General features: G+C 47.6%; 1 protein-coding gene and 1 long non-coding RNA gene across 5 annotated transcripts in view; one reads left to right on the forward strand and one right to left on the reverse strand.

Moving 5' to 3' along the window:
- The first annotated feature begins 641 nt into the window (after positions 1-641).
- The window catches only part of RPS6KA1 (ribosomal protein S6 kinase A1), a 54615-nt gene continuing 40133 nt past the window's right edge, over positions 642-15123 (forward strand). For 2 of the 4 annotated variants that reach the window (XM_040465947.1, XM_040465974.1), the window contains exon 1: positions 642-880. In XM_040465947.1, the coding sequence (XP_040321881.1) occupies positions 830-880 (51 nt within the window). In that variant the 5' untranslated portion in view covers positions 642-829. Of the gene's footprint in view, positions 881-14746; positions 14886-15123 lie in introns of those variants that run through there. The other 2 variants (XM_040465966.1, XM_040465937.1) reach the window with 2 other exon arrangements.
- On the reverse strand, positions 8758-14231 carry LOC121023834 (uncharacterized). The gene is made up of 3 exons (XR_005787515.1): positions 14065-14231; positions 11122-11243; positions 8758-10275 (listed from the first exon to the last, which is right to left on the reverse strand). It is a non-coding gene; the product is annotated as an uncharacterized LOC121023834 (long non-coding RNA).

Below are 15123 nucleotides of genomic sequence, written 5' to 3' on the forward strand. Positions count from 1 at the left end.
AATTTTTTAAAAAATATGGGGTGCCTGAGTGGCTCAGTCGGTTAAGCATCCGACTTGGGTTCAAGTCATGATCTCGCGGTCTGTGAGTTCAAGCCCCGCATAGGACTCTGTGCTGACAGCTCAGAACCTGGAGCCTGCTTCCGATCCTGTGTCTTCCTCTCTCTGCCCCTGCCCAGCTCACGCTCTGTCTCCCCTCTTGAAAATAAATAAATATTAAAATAAGTAAAAGTTAAATTTTTAAAAAGTAGCGATAAAGGCAAAAAAAAAAAAATAGTGATGAAGATAAAATGAAGTTCCCCATATTCCTGCCAGGTAGAAATAACGCCTTTACTTTGTAAGCTACACTTTACAGAAAAATCACTATATGCCAGATACCATGTGAGTAATTCACAGAACAGCAATCTGAGGGTTGCAGAAATATCTCCAGTGAGGCTTTCCCAAGGTCACACAGCTATGAAGCAGCAGAGCCAGGACCTGGGCCCAACTTTATCTGGTTCCAAGGCTCTGCTGGTCTCTGTTCACATTTGGGTGAATTTCCTTCCAACCTTTTTTCTATGCAACAGGACAAAAATAGTTGCATGTAAATATTCATGGCTTTTCCTCCTTCCCAGACTTAGTTCTAAGGAGTCTTTGTAAGGAGGGCAGAGAGAGGAACAGGCCTAAGCAAAAGAGTGGAGCAACCTCGTGAAATTTCCTCCCATCCCACTGAGGAAAAGCTGCTCCTGGGAGATGGGAAGGGAGTGAGCTGGCAGAATTTGGGTGGTCAGGAATGTGGAAAAAAGAAAAAGGAAGAAAGAAGAGGTTTGGGGAGCTACTCTGATAGCTTGGAATGTTGAGGAAGAGAGATTTTGGAGATTCTGAAAGGATGTCTTGCTGTGAGGTATGTGATGTGTAATTCCTTTGCAATGTCCTCTGCAGACCTTTGGTGAAGACTTTTGTTTTCTGACTGCTTTTTGAAGTTGGATCAATTTCTTTTGGGTGAGGAGGGAACAATCAAGTCCAGCTTTATTTGGGTTCACATGCATTTTGTATGATATTTTTTTCTTTTACGAAAATGGAATAGCATGTCTGCCCTTGCTCTCTGTGTGCCCTCCACTTGGAATACCCCGCCTCTCCCCTGTCTTTCTCCATTTCCCTCATTCTCTAAGGCCCACCCCTTTGCAAGTCCCTCATTATAGCCAAAGTCTGGACAGGTGACCAGCCCCCCTACTGATGACCTGATTGGTAGGCCATGTTAATTGGTAATTTTGCCACCACTGGAATCTTTTTTATTGTAAGAAACTGTGCTGGATTGGTGGTTTTCTAAATCTCTTGGTGTCGACCAAAGTACGGTGCACCAGTTCTCAACCCCAAGAGAGCAGAGTACTGTGCACCTGTTATGAATCCCAGGGGAGAACTCTAAACCCTCTAACCCATTGAGTCTTGGTATTTGAGTCACCAAAGTAAACGCATGCAGTCAAGCATTGGATGGAACAATGCTTCACTCACATAGCGAAGAGATAGAGTGAGATCACCTTCAACCTGGGGCATTAGTCCCGTATGGCCAGCGGATCTCTCCCAGCGGTGGACACAGGGCAATTTGCCTATGCTCACTCTTCTCGTGCAGTGGTGGAAGGGGCTTGTCCCCTTCCAGAGAACAGACAGAGCAGTGCAGTTGGCCAGTCGCATATGATGTGCACACTCTAAGAAGAGACAAAAGAATATTCACTGCACTTAAGACAAGGAAAGATAATCCCACACAAGGTGATAAACCCAGAACAAACTGTGTGGGCTCTTTATCTCTTAGTTAGGAAGTGTTCCAGTCCTATGGCCCGTTCTTATGGAGCCTGAGTGGGGATCGAAAGACTGCAGGCAAGAGGTTGCCTTTCTCAATACTTGGCTAGCATGACTGTTGTTTCTCTCTCTGCTTTGGCTGCTAAAAAGCTCAGAACTTCTCTATTTCTTCATCTGTCTTTTCTCTTTGTCCCAATTTTCTTAATTATTTGCTTTTAGCCTTTAAAAAAAACCTCTCTATTATGGAACACTTCAAACATACATAAAAATAGAATAAAATGAATTGTTATGTACCTATCACCCATCTTCAGTAATTATCAATATCTTGCCAGTTTTGTTTCAATTACCTCCTTGCTTTTCCCTCTCTCTGGAGTATTATAAAGCAAATCCCAAACATCATATCACTTCACCCAAATTATTTCAGCATATATCTTTAACAGATAGGGCTTTTGCAAACATAACTATCATAGCTAACAAAGCTAATATGAATTCCCTAAAGTCACTTAATGCCTAGTTCATATTCAAACTTTTTTTTTTTTAATTTTTTTTTTCCAACGTTTATTTATTTTTGGGACAGAGAGAGACAGAGCATGAGCGGGGGAGGGGCAGAGAGAGAGGGAGACACAGAATCGGAAACAGGCTCCAGGCTCTGAGCCATCAGCCCAGAGCCCGACGCGGGGCTCGAACTCACGGACCGCGAGATCGTGACCTGGCTGAAGTCGGACGCTTAACCGACTGCGCCACCCAGGCACCCCATATGCAAACTTTAATAGTTGATTTGTTCCAATCAGGATTCAAATAAGGTTCGCACATTCCATTTTTTGCTTGTTTGTTTTTTGTGTTAAAAAAAAAATTTTTTTAATGTTTATTTTTTGAGAGAGAGAGAGAGAGAGAGAGAGAGAGAGAGAGAGAGACAGAACATGGGGCGGGGAGGCAGAGAGAGGGAGACACAGAATCCAAAGCAGACTCCAGGCTCTGAGCTGTGAGCACAGAGCCCGATGCAGGGCTCGAATTCATGAACCGTAAGATCATGACCAGAGCTGAAGTTGGACACTCAACCAACTGAGCCACCCAGGTGCCCCTCACACTTCATTTGTTGATATATATCTCTGAAGTAACTTTTAATCTGCAACAGTTCCACCTTTCTTTCCCTTTTTTAAAAAAATGCTATTTATTTGTAAAAACAAACAAACAAAAAAACCCCAGCGCATTTGTCCCATAATGTTTCCCAAGTCACAGAAGATTTGGCTGATTGCTTCCTGATGGTGTAGTTTAACTTGTTCTTCTGTCACTTGTATTCCAGTAAACTAACAGTTAGCTCTAGTGGCTTGATTATATTAGGTTTAATGGTTTTGGCAGGAATAACTTATTGGCAATGGTGCTGTGTACTTATTACATTTAAAAGTTTTTTAACGTTTATTCATTTTTGAGAGATGGAGAGAGACAGAGCATGAGTGGGGGCAGGGTAAAAAAGAGAGGGAGACACAGAATCCAAGCAGGCTCCAGGCTCTGAGCTGTCAGCACAGAGCCTGACGCAGAGCTCAAACCCATGGACAGGGATATAATGACCTGAGCTGAAGTCAGATGCTTAACTGATTGAGCACCCAGGCACCCTTGTGCTGTGTACTTATTATTAAGGCACATCTGGAGGCACATAATATTTAGTTAAAACGTTGTTACTGACTGATCTGTCAATCAGGGCTCTTGGCCTGCTCTCTTCATTACAAAATTCCCCATCAACGTTTAATCTATTAGTTTGAGCATCCACTTATGATCCAGCATTTCATTAAATGGTACAAAGAGGTAATTTTATTTTTAAAATATATTTTTAAAGCTTTTATTTATTTTTAAGTAATCTCTACTAGACCCAATGTGGGGCTTAAACTCACCACCCCAAGATTAAGAGTTGCATGCTCTGCCCCACCTCCCGAGCCAGCCAGGCGCCCCCAAAAGGTAATTTTCTAAGTCTGTCATTCCTTTTTGCATTCATTACTTGGAATTCTTCCCTAAAGAAATTTTCTTCATTCATTATTTGATATTCCTGAAATACAAGACAGAATAAATGCTTGGTTTCCCTTATGTATGCTTATAATTTGCCTGAACTCCTTTGTGGAACAAAGTGTGGGAAAAAAGGCAGGCAGAACAGTGGCGTGGAAAGAGCCCAGGCCTTGGACTCCGACAGCATCATGATTCCATCACTTGTTAACCTGTGTGACCTTGGGCAATCCCTCTGAGTCTCGGTTTCCTTAATTGCAAACTGGGGATTCTGATCTCTAACTTCTCCAAATCTTTAGTAGAATCATTTCCAGGCCTAGATCAAGCAACTCCTTGTACCGGAAGTAAAATGTATTCATTGTAGGAGGCTTGGAGGATGCAGATAAACACAAAGAAGGGAATATAAGCCTTGTGAAAAGCATCTAACACATGCCTGGCATATAGCAGGTCTTTTTGTTTTTGTTTTTTTTTAACTTTTAAAAAAATATTTATTTTTGAAGGAGAGACAGAACGTGAACAGGGGAGGGGCAGAGAGAGAAAGAGGGAGCTACAGAATCCAAAGCAGGCTCCAGGCCCTGAGCTGTCAGCACAGAGCCTGACACAAGGCTGGAATCCATGAACTGTGAGATCATGACCTGAACTGAAGTTGGATGCTCAACCGACTGAGCCACCCAAGTGCCCCTAGCAGGTCTATAAAAAAAAAAAAAAAAAAAAAAAAGGTTTAATTAAAAGAAAATTTTAAAGTAAACTCTATGTCCAATGTGAGGCTCAAACCCATGACCCCAAGATCAAGAGTTGCATGCTCTACCAACTGAGCCAATCAGGTGCCCCCATATAGCAGGTGTTTTTGACAACTCAACAACTCAGGCTTGCTTCTCAGGGGCTCCGTGGTAACATCCGCTTGGAAGAGAGTAAATTTAGTCAGGGTGATTACAGCCTCAGCCCAAGAAAATCTCAGCAAGAGTGAGAGAGGGGGCTGCAGGGAGGGAGCAGGAAGTAAGTTCCTCTGGTCTTATGTCAAGAGTTAGTGAACTGAAGTTAGGCAGGTCTGCCACAAACTTGCAGTGAGATCCTGAGAAAGTCACTTGACCTCCCAAGCCACAGTTTCTCTTCTGCAAGATGGACATTATCAAGGTCAACCTGCCAGAGTTGCTGGGAGTCATGTGTGTGGACATGGGCACGCCCACCTCAGTGCCAGCCATTGGGAGGTGCTCAGGGAAGGAGTGGTAGCCGGATCTGAGTCTAGGAGCTCCCTTTCCGAACTTCCCTTAAATGTAAAGTCACTCACGAATTGTCTCCTGTCACTGAGGGGCTGTGTGAGGCGTGGCTTGGAGCCCAGCTTTGTCCTAAAAGTGCAATGTTGAGTTGGGTAAGCCTCTTCCTCTCTGGAGCCTGGATTCCTCCACTTGTGAAATGGCTAGATCGGGGTCCCACTCCAGATGTCCCCAGGAGCAGGCTGGTAAACAGAGTGAAGTGGGCGAGACGCTGAGACAATAGGGTTTGGTGGGGGCTGTGGCTATCTAATGAGCTTGCCTTATTTCAGAAGGGCCGCCACTCCCCCTGCTGATGGTTACAAAACACGAATGTGAGCCCAGGTTGCCAGACTTTAAAAAGGCTGGACAGCTATATTTTTAACTTTATTTTTTTTTTAATTTTTTTTTTCAACGTTTATTTATTTTTGGGACAGAGAGAGACAGAGCATGAACGGGGGAGGGGCAGAGAGAGAGGGAGACACAGAATCAGGCTCCAGGCTCTGAGCCATCAGCCCAGAGCCCGACGCGGGGCTCGAACTCACGGACCGTGAGATCGTGACCTGGCTGAAGTCGGACGCTTAACCGACTGCACCACCCAGGCGCCCCGGTATATTTTTAACTTTAAATTAAAGCTATGGCAAGTTATTGGAGTTATTCAGCAACCTGGGTGGGCCAAACAGAGATGTAAAGCAGGGTTAAGAACATGGGCTCTACGGTAAGAGATGTTCGTGTGCCAGTCCCACCATTTAATATCTGTGTGTCCTTGAACAAATCATTTAGCCTCTCTGTGCCTCACTTTTCTTATCCGTAAGATGGGGAGGGTTATTGCACCGTCTTCACTCAATTGCGGTGAAGGTGAGATGAGCAAAGATGGGAATAGGGTAAAGTTAATGAGGAATCACCTTGGGTACAAACTTTAAGGGGGACACCAAAAAAAACTCAACAATTAAGAGACCCAATATTTATTTATTTATTTATTTATTTTTTTTAATTCTTTTTCAACGTTTTTTATTTATTTTTGGGACAGAGAGAGACAGAGCATGAACGGGGGAGGGGCAGAGAGAGAGGGAGACACAGAATCGGAAACAGGCTCCAGGCTCCGAGCCAATCAGCCCAGAGCCTGATGTGGGGCTCGAACTCACGAACCATGAGATCATGACCTGAGCCAATGTCGGACACTCAACCAACTAAGCCACCCAGGCGCCCCATCCTGTCTTCATTTTTAAAGTGAGATGGCACACAAGGAGAAAACCTATCCCACCGCCAGGCCCAGTGGTTCAAGGGTAAGAGACAGCAAGCATTTGACTTTGTTCACTGACATATTACCAGCACCTACAATGGTGCCTCACATGTGGTAGGATATTAATACATGTTTGTTGAATCACACACACACACACACACACACACACACACACACACACACACAAAGAAGGGGATGATACATGCCAAACCTTAGAACAGGGCCTGGCACCAAATAGGTGCTCAGTAAAATAATAATGATGATTATGGTTGAGAAGATGATGTCATTGTCTGTGGGCCTTGTCCTGTCTTCAGGTCAGTGGTAAAGCTTGTGTATCTGACAGCCAGAATGGATCATTTTTTAACCCCAACATGACAGAATTATCTTCAATAATAATCATGAAATAAAACAAATAATAGGGGCGCCTGGATGGCTCAGTCAGTTAAGCATCCGACTTCAGCTCAGGATATGATCTCCCAGTTCATGGGTTTGAGCCCTGCTTCAGGCTCTGTGCTGATAGTTCAGAGCCTGGAGTCTGCTTCTACTTTTGTGTCTCCTTCTCCCTCTCTGCCCCTTCCCCACTCGAGTGCTGTCTCTCTCTCTCTCTCAAAAATAAATAAAACATGAAGAAAAATTAAAACAAAACAAACAATAATGACCAGAAAAGAAACACAGTAAAAATTTCCTTTTATGGACTTCGTATTACACACTCAGACTGATGAAGACTTAAAAAAAAAAAAAATAAAAATTACAACACAAAAGAGAAAAAAAGTAATGGACCAATAGTTTTTAGGTACAGAAAGTTTTTTTGTTTTTTACAAAAAGGAACATGCACACACATTGCCCATGAAGTGACTCCAAAGGAGGCAGCTGGGCAGGGTTCAGAGGAGGATTTGCACAGAGCGAGAGAATTGTGGTCACTCGAGTTTCGTTCCTTTGTTTTTACAATCACTATACCACCACTGTTGACTTCACATCTGCTGTTTGCACACAGGGATGGGGGGCTCCTGAGGTGAGCCCCAATGACTCTGACCTGCTATGAACTTGCCAATTGAAGGCATATGTTGGGGCCCAGTTGTGTTGTTGGGAGCTCTCCAACTTAGCCTTCACGTAATATAGATTATTTCTCAAAGGTGAGGTAACGTAAATGTACTAATCTGAAGCCTACATATATATTATACTCTTAAAACTCGTAATAAGCACAGCAATTATTTAGAACTTAGACTGACAGAAAGATCTCTTCAGGAGGGAGGATTTTATCACCAACGTTGTGTAGAGTTGCCAAGGCATGGTGATAGCAATAAAAAGCAGGCCTACCCAGTTTCATTAATGTTTTCAAATTCTTCACAGACAATGCACGCCTTATTTCTTGCACATGGAAGATTCGCCACCACCCTTACCTGATTCACCTCAGCCCCAGGCCACCAGTTTTCCATGTCTTGCTAAGACAGTCCCAAAGGCCCTTGCAAAGCTGACACTCCACTACTTTCTAATTCTGGATCTGCAAGCTATTTCAAGCTGTGTGACCCTGGGTAATTCAGGTAATTTCTCTAAGTCTCAGTTTCCTCCTCTGTGAAATGGGAATAACCCCAACCTGTGACTTATCCCTGTAAGAGCTCCATGAGGGAGGGTGGAAGAAGCCTTTTTATAAAAAGGGAGGCACTGCACATAGGTGGCAGGTGGACCCGTGGCAGGCCTTGATGACAAAGGCGATGACGTTCCTCTGAAGTTATGCAGAAGTCGTTCTTACATTGAGGATCTGAGCGAGGGGAAGGGGATCCAGTGGGTGCTGAACTTCGCAAATCATTGAGCGTGACTTTTTCCTTTTAGGAAAAGGCTCGCTCCTCTTGGTCCAGCAGCAGAGAGCTGATCACAATGACCCCAGCTCCTCTGTGCCTGTAATGTAACCCAGCTGGATGGAGCATTTCCCTTCAGGGGGTAGGTGGCTGAGGTAAAAGCAGAGTGGGAGGAAATGTTTATGCCAGCTGGCTCTTCTCTTCAGAAGCATCCCCAAATTAGCTTACCTGCTTGTTTAACTGTCTCCCCCAAGAGAATGCAAGTTCCTAGAGCAGGGCTTGACAAACTTTTTTCCTAAAGAGCCAGCTAGTAAACATTTTAGGCTTTCCAAGCCATATGGTCTGTGTTGCAACTACTCGACTCTGTTGTTGTAGTGCAAAGCAGGCCTAGATGGCGTAAATGGAGCATGGCTGTGTGCCAATAAAACTTTATTTGTGGATCCTGAAATTTGAATTTCATATAATTCTCACATGTCATGAAATATTCTTCTCTTGAATTTTTTCAATCATTTAAAGATGTAAAAACCATTCTTAGCTCGCAGGCATGCAAAAATACTAGATCAGGGGCGCCTGCGTGGCTGAGTTGGTTGAGCACCCGACTCTTGGTTTCGGCTCAGGTCATGATCTCAAGGTATGTGAGTTCTAGCCCCGCATCGGGCTCTGTGCTGACAGTGCGGAGCCTGCTTGGGATTCTTTCTCTCTTCCTCTCTCTCTGCCCTTTCTGCATGCATGCTCGTGCTCTCTCTCTGAAAATAAAGTAATAATAATAACACGTCAAATAAAAGTAGGTCAGACTTGGCCCATGGGCCCTAATTCACCCACCCCCATCCTAGAGGGCAGACACCCTCTCTGTCTATTCCTTTGCTGTATCCCCAGTGCCTGCCACATAGCTGGTGCCCAATAAGTACCTACTGATGACCTATGCTTCCTCTTCTGTCCCTCGACCTCCGAGCCCTTTTCCACACTCTCTAACAGACAGGAGCAAGCTTCTGCATCCCCCCTAGACTCCAGGTCAGTGGAGGAGACTACTGGCCAATTCTCCAGCAGCCTTGGGGCTGTCCTATCTGCAGGCGCTTGTCCCTCCTCTTCCTTTCTGACCACTACATCTTTAGCCTCATTCTTTACCAGCCTTGTGATCACAGTCATGCGACTTCCTTTAAACTGAAGTCTCTTCTCACACCAACAGAGAGTCCACCCAGTGAATCCTCCAAGTCCGAGTCTCCTGCCCTCCCCTCCTATGCCCAGGGCAAGAATTAGGGGGCAAGAGAGATGGGCTAATTTCTATTGAGCACCCTCATGTGCCAAGCACCACACAGATCTTTACTGCCCGATATAACTTAATATTCACAGCCACCCCTTTTACAGATGTGGAAACTGAGGCTATAGGGGTTAACTAAATGCTCAGAGTTACATAGCTAGGAGGTGGGAGAGCTGGGATTAGAGCCCAGGTTGGTGTGGCTCCATTCAAAAGTATGTTTTGAGGGCTTGCAATATGCCAGATGTATCCAGGGATACAGCAGTAGACAACGCAGACAAGTCCTGCCTCATGCAGCTTTATTCTACTGGGAGAAACAATAACACAGGTAATAGGCAATATGATTGTTGGTAGAGGCATGCCATTAAGCAAGGATAGCATAGGTGATGCCACTGATGGGGAGCTAGTTTAGATAGGGCCAGTTCTCTCTGGAGAGGTGACATTTGAGCGGAGGTGTGATTGTAGTGAGGGAGCGAACTCTGAGAGCTGGGAAAAGAACATTCCATGTGGAGGGGAGGACAGGAACAAAAGCCTGAGATGGGAGCTACCTGGCATGTCAGTGAGCAGTCAGGATGCCTGGAGGCAGGAAGGCAGTGAGCAAACGGTAGGAGAGGAGATGCCCGAGGGAGCAGGGGGCTGGGTCCCGGGGGGCCCAGCAATCTTTGGGTTTTGTTCAAAATGTGATTGGGGAGCCACAGGAGCGTTTCAAGCAGGGGAGTGATGCCACCCCTGTCCCCCAGACCTGGATGAGGGAGACTAGAGATTCCACCCCCTCACCTGTTCACCACTACTCACTGCCTGTGCCCCATCCACCCCTGGGCCCCTTTCTGGGCTTACAGTGTAGTGAAGTGATCAAGAGCACTGGCTTTGAGTCTGAGCACTGGGTTCCCAGACCAGCTGCAATACTTACCAGCTATCTGACCACCGGCAATCCTGTCCCTCTGTGAGTCTCAGTTTTCTCATCTGGAAAATAGGGATAATAATTTCTATCTCTCGGTGGTGTTGGGATGACTGCGTGAGCTCTCGTCCATAAAACAGCTCCAGGCAGGCCATACTGTACTCTCTCAATAAGCCCTCATGGCTGGTGATTATTATTTAAATTCTTAGCCAAGCTCTGGCCTTTTGTAATCACTTGTTAAAGACAACTACCATTATGATTATCCCTCTCATTGTGTTCCACCTGCTGCCCGGAGACACGGATGCCAAGACCCTCCTCTACTGAAAGGCTAAAAAAGAATATGGACAGACTGTCCTCCTGCGGCATTGCCCTGTGCTCTGCTCTTGAACATTGTAGCAAACACATGCTATATGTGCAAGGATGCATTCGAAAGACCCAAAACCCAGTCCTCAGCCCCTGTAGTTCACCCCCCTGCTCCATGCCAGAAAAATCTCTTCAACAGGATACAAAATAATAACCTCACTTGTGTCCAGCAAAGCCCTTTCATGAGTCATTCATTTAACAAACACCTCAAGTGACCGCCCAGAACAGCCTGTTCTAACCCCATTATTATTATTATTATTATTATTATTATTATTAATAGCTAGCATTTATCCACTACTCAGAGTGCAGCATTTCAGAGCATGGGGTTGCATTGCCTGGGTCTGAGTCCTGCATTTACCGTTTCATACCTAGATGATTCCAGAGTATCACTTAGCCTCTCAGAGTACCTACTATGTGCCACATAGTGTGCCAGGTGCCAGGAAGACCATGAAGAACCAAGGAAACGTGACTCCTGCCCTCTCAGAGCTTACTAACCAAAGAGCCAAGTGTTAAGCAAATAATCACAAAAACACATGTAAAGGTACAACCTTGAGAAGTATCCATTGCTATGAGTGTGTGTAACAGGAAGCTAAAGGAAGATGTCCTGGAGGAAGCGATTGTGGAGACAAGCTGGTCTGAAGAAGAGCAAGGAGCAGCATGTTCCAAGGCCCTGTGGCAAGAGAACTGAAGGAAAGTCAGTGTGGTTGGAGTCTAGAGGGAAATAGTGACAACTGTGAGCTGAGGCTGTGGCAGGATCACTGCCTTGTAGGTGCTGGTTAGGTCTCCATAGCTCTGTGCTGAGTGACTGCTTCACTAGGACGTAGATAGGCAAGCCGACCTGCCCAAGCTGCCCAGGCAGGGCCCGGGTGTCTTCTGGGCTTCCCTTTTCCAGAATGACCCACCACTGCCTTTCCAATACCCTTGGGAGAGGGACACAGGAAGTGAAACTTATTCACAGAAAAGCACGATCACTACTCAGTCCTCAAGTGGAGATGATGCACTTGATAGGGAATCCTTTCCTCTAAGAAGGGAAAGGAAGAGGGCCAGGGGTCCCGGGAAAGGGGCAGACAGAAGACAAAATGACTCCTGCTTTCCCCTCACCTCCTCTACCCCTGCCCATCTACTCCATCTCCCTCACCCAGTCTTTTGCCCTAATGCTCTGGGTCTCAGTGTCTCTTCCTGGCTTGCGGTCAGATATTTGGCACCTGTGTGTCATCTGTTCTGTACCCTGAGTAGGACTACTAGCTGTAGCAAATCAAAATACAGGACGCTCAGTTAAATTTGAATTTCAGATAAACAGCAACAATTTTTTAGTCTAGGTAAGTCCACATTTTACAATGTTAGCCCAGAGCAGCAGGTCCTAGGGCATTGCAAACTGGTTCCAGGCAACCGAACTGACACCTACACCGATGTTAATAATGGCTGCCATCCCCCGGTCCAAGCTGCCTCTGGTTTAGCCCCAGCCTTTTCTCATCGGGGAGGTGGACAATGAGTGAACAAGAGAACAAAGTCTGGGCCCATGCTGCCAGAGTTGTCTCTCAGCTCTGCCATTTTCTAGCTATGCAACCTCAGAGAGAGAGATCCCTTCTCCGGGTCTGTGATGCTTAACTTCTGTCCTCAGTTTCCTCATCTGTACCCTGGAGACAGTAACAGCACCTACCTCATAATGTTGTTGTGAGGATTAAATGGGTTTAGACAGGGGGCGCCTGGGTGGCTCAGTCGGTTAAGCGGCCGACTTTGGCTCAGGTCATGATCTCACGGTCCGTGAGTTCGAGCCCCTTGTCGGGCTCTGTGCTGCCAGCTCAGAGCCTGGAGCCTGTTTCAGATTCTGTGTCTCCCTCTCTCTGACCCTCCCCTGTTCATGCTCTGTCTCTCCCTGTCTCAAAAATAAATAAAATGTTAAAAAAAATTTTTTTTTAAAATAAATGAGTTTAGACAGGTAAAGTGCTTAGAACAGTGCCTGTTCCACAGTAAGAGGGTCATATTAGCTGTGATAATCTATTTAACCACACCAGACTGAATGTAAAATCCACGAGAACAGGGACTTTGTTTTGTTCATTGCTATATCCTCAGCATCTAGAAGCAGTCCTGGTATACAATATATGCTCAGGAAGAGGGCCTGGCATGTAATGTATGGCCATACGTATTTATTGAATTAAAATGAATGTAGTCCTCAGCATATACCTGAAAGATTTGCATTATAATTCTTTCACAGATAAGGAAACTGTGGTTTAGAGACATAAAGTGAGTTGGTTTCCCAATGTTAAGCAGGTGATAGGGCTAGGATTCAAATCAAGATCTGTTGGGTTCTGGAGCAACTGGCTGGCTCAGTCTGTAGAGCATGTGAGCCTTGATCTCCGGGTCATGAGTGCGAGCCCCATGTTGGGTGTGGGGCTACTTCAAAACAAATTTGTTGGGTTCCATAGTCTTTTCCACTGAAAACTCAATAACGTGCTACCCTGGGAAAGTCATGGAATAAGGGGAACATCTGGATTTAGGAGAAATCCTCATACACTTTGATTTTTTTTGTTTATTTATTTTAGAGAGAGAGAGAGAGCGAGCACGGGGAAGGGGCAGACAGAGGGGGAGACACCCCTCACTGCCAGCGAGAGCCTGACTCAGGGCTCCATCTCACCAACCCAGAGATCAGGACCTGAGCTGAAATCGAATTGGACGCTTAACCAACTGAGCCACCCAGGCACCCCAAGAACAGATCAGGACTTTAAAAACATCAGAGTGTAGAGGTGCCTGGGTGGCTCAGTTGGTTAAGCGTCAAACTTTTGATTTGGGCTCAGGTCATGATCTCTCGGTCATGGGATCGAGCCCCATCTCGGACTCAGCACAGAGCTTGGAGCCTGCTTGGTATTCTCTCTCTCTCTCTCTCTCTCTCTCTCTCTCTTTCAAAAAAAGAAAAAAATTCCTAGTCTGCCTAATCTGTTTTTGACCAGTGGTGTGACCTTGGGTAAATCACCTCATCTTTGGGAGGCTGTTTTACGGTTTGTAAACTAGGTGGTGGTGACAATTCAAAGAAATCACAGGTCGATAGAGCTGGTTCACAGGTTTTGGATAAACAATCATTTCCATCCCCCTGCCTTAGAAGAGCTTTGCAAATAACTGGCCATTCTTCCCCACCCATGAAACCTGCAAGCCCATCCCTCCACAGCCCCACCTGTGAATAAATCTCACCACACCTGGACCCCTAACAGCTCTTTAGGTGGAGGCTGAATCTCTCCAAGAGGAATCCTTCTCCCTGGCCTTTTACTCCAGGTGCAGCCCAAGTGTCGGTCAACCCTGGGAGTCTGGTCCCTGCCCTCCTCAGAGTGGGCACAAACACAAATCAACGCGGAGCTGGGCCTGAAGCTGGAGAGATTCTGGGGAGACATGGCTTGAAAGAGGCCCCCTCAAGCACAGATTACAAAAAATGCGTATTAAGAAATCACTCCGGGGAGGCTGTGGGTACTGATGGTGGCAACAGAAGAATAGGAACCTACGTGGAGCTGGGGCGCTAAGATCCCCAGGGCATCCAGTGTTGGCTTCCGTGTAGGGGGATCTCTAGGGCCTCATGAGGTGAGGGCCTGAGGAGTGGGGCCCGGGCTCTTTTCAAGCCTCTGCCTGGGTCAGGCCCGGGGACATTGTGTGTGAATGAGTGCGTGGTGGTGGTGGGGGCGGGGGGGGGGGGGGGGGGGGGCGGGGGGGGGCGCGGGCGCCGCGGGCGGCGCGGGCCCCCCCCCCCCCCCCCCCCCCCAGGGGAGCTAGGGGAACAGGGGGTTTCTCTCCCTCAGGAGGGAGAAGGAATATCTGGGGCATGATCCTAAACTAACAGATGAGGGGAAACAGATGACCCTAGCGTGGTCCGTAAGGAAGGACAAGGTTTGGGAGGGAGAAGTCAGGAAGGCCTCTTCTAAGGCGTAGCAGAGCACCGGCCAGGGGCTCGCGGTAGAGGCGGGGCCAACGCTCCCGCGCGCCGGGGGCGGGGGTCCGCTCCGGGAAAGCCGCGCCGCGGGGGCTGGGGCGGGGCTTAGGCGGCCCCGCCCCTCGCGCAGGTAGCCAATGGGCGCGGCGGTGCTGGGTGACGGAGGGAGCCGAAGTGCGAGTGCCGCGGCGGCAGCGGCGGCGGGCGGCCCTGCCCGAGCGTGAGGGTCTCGCCGGGGGGCGGGGGGCGCGAGGGCGCAGAGCCAGGGACCCTGGGACCCGGGAGGCGGTGCGGCCCGGGCCGCGGGAGGAGCGCGGGCGGCCCGGCGGCGGCGCGATGCCGCTCGCCCAGCTCAAGGAGCCCTGGCCGCTCATGGAGCTGGTGCCGCTGGACCCGGAGGTGAGTGAGCGGGGCGGAGGATGGGCGCCGGCGGGCGGCCGGCGAGCCTGGGTCCCCACAGGGGCGGGGCGGCTTGCGGAGCCGCTGCAGCCTGGCGGGCGCCCGCGAGGGCGCGAGTGCACTCCGATCACTTGCCTTCTCTTCGGCTCCACCCGCCCCCTCCATATCGCGCGCGTGTGTGTGTGTGTGTTTGTGTGTGTGTGTGTGTGTGTGTGTGTGTGTGTGTGTGTGTGTGTGT

The sequence above is a fragment of the Herpailurus yagouaroundi genome, unplaced genomic scaffold (assembly GCF_014898765.1).
Source record: "Herpailurus yagouaroundi ecotype Mexico unplaced genomic scaffold, PumYag 77, whole genome shotgun sequence".
Taxonomy (NCBI): Eukaryota; Metazoa; Chordata; class Mammalia; order Carnivora; family Felidae; genus Herpailurus; species Herpailurus yagouaroundi.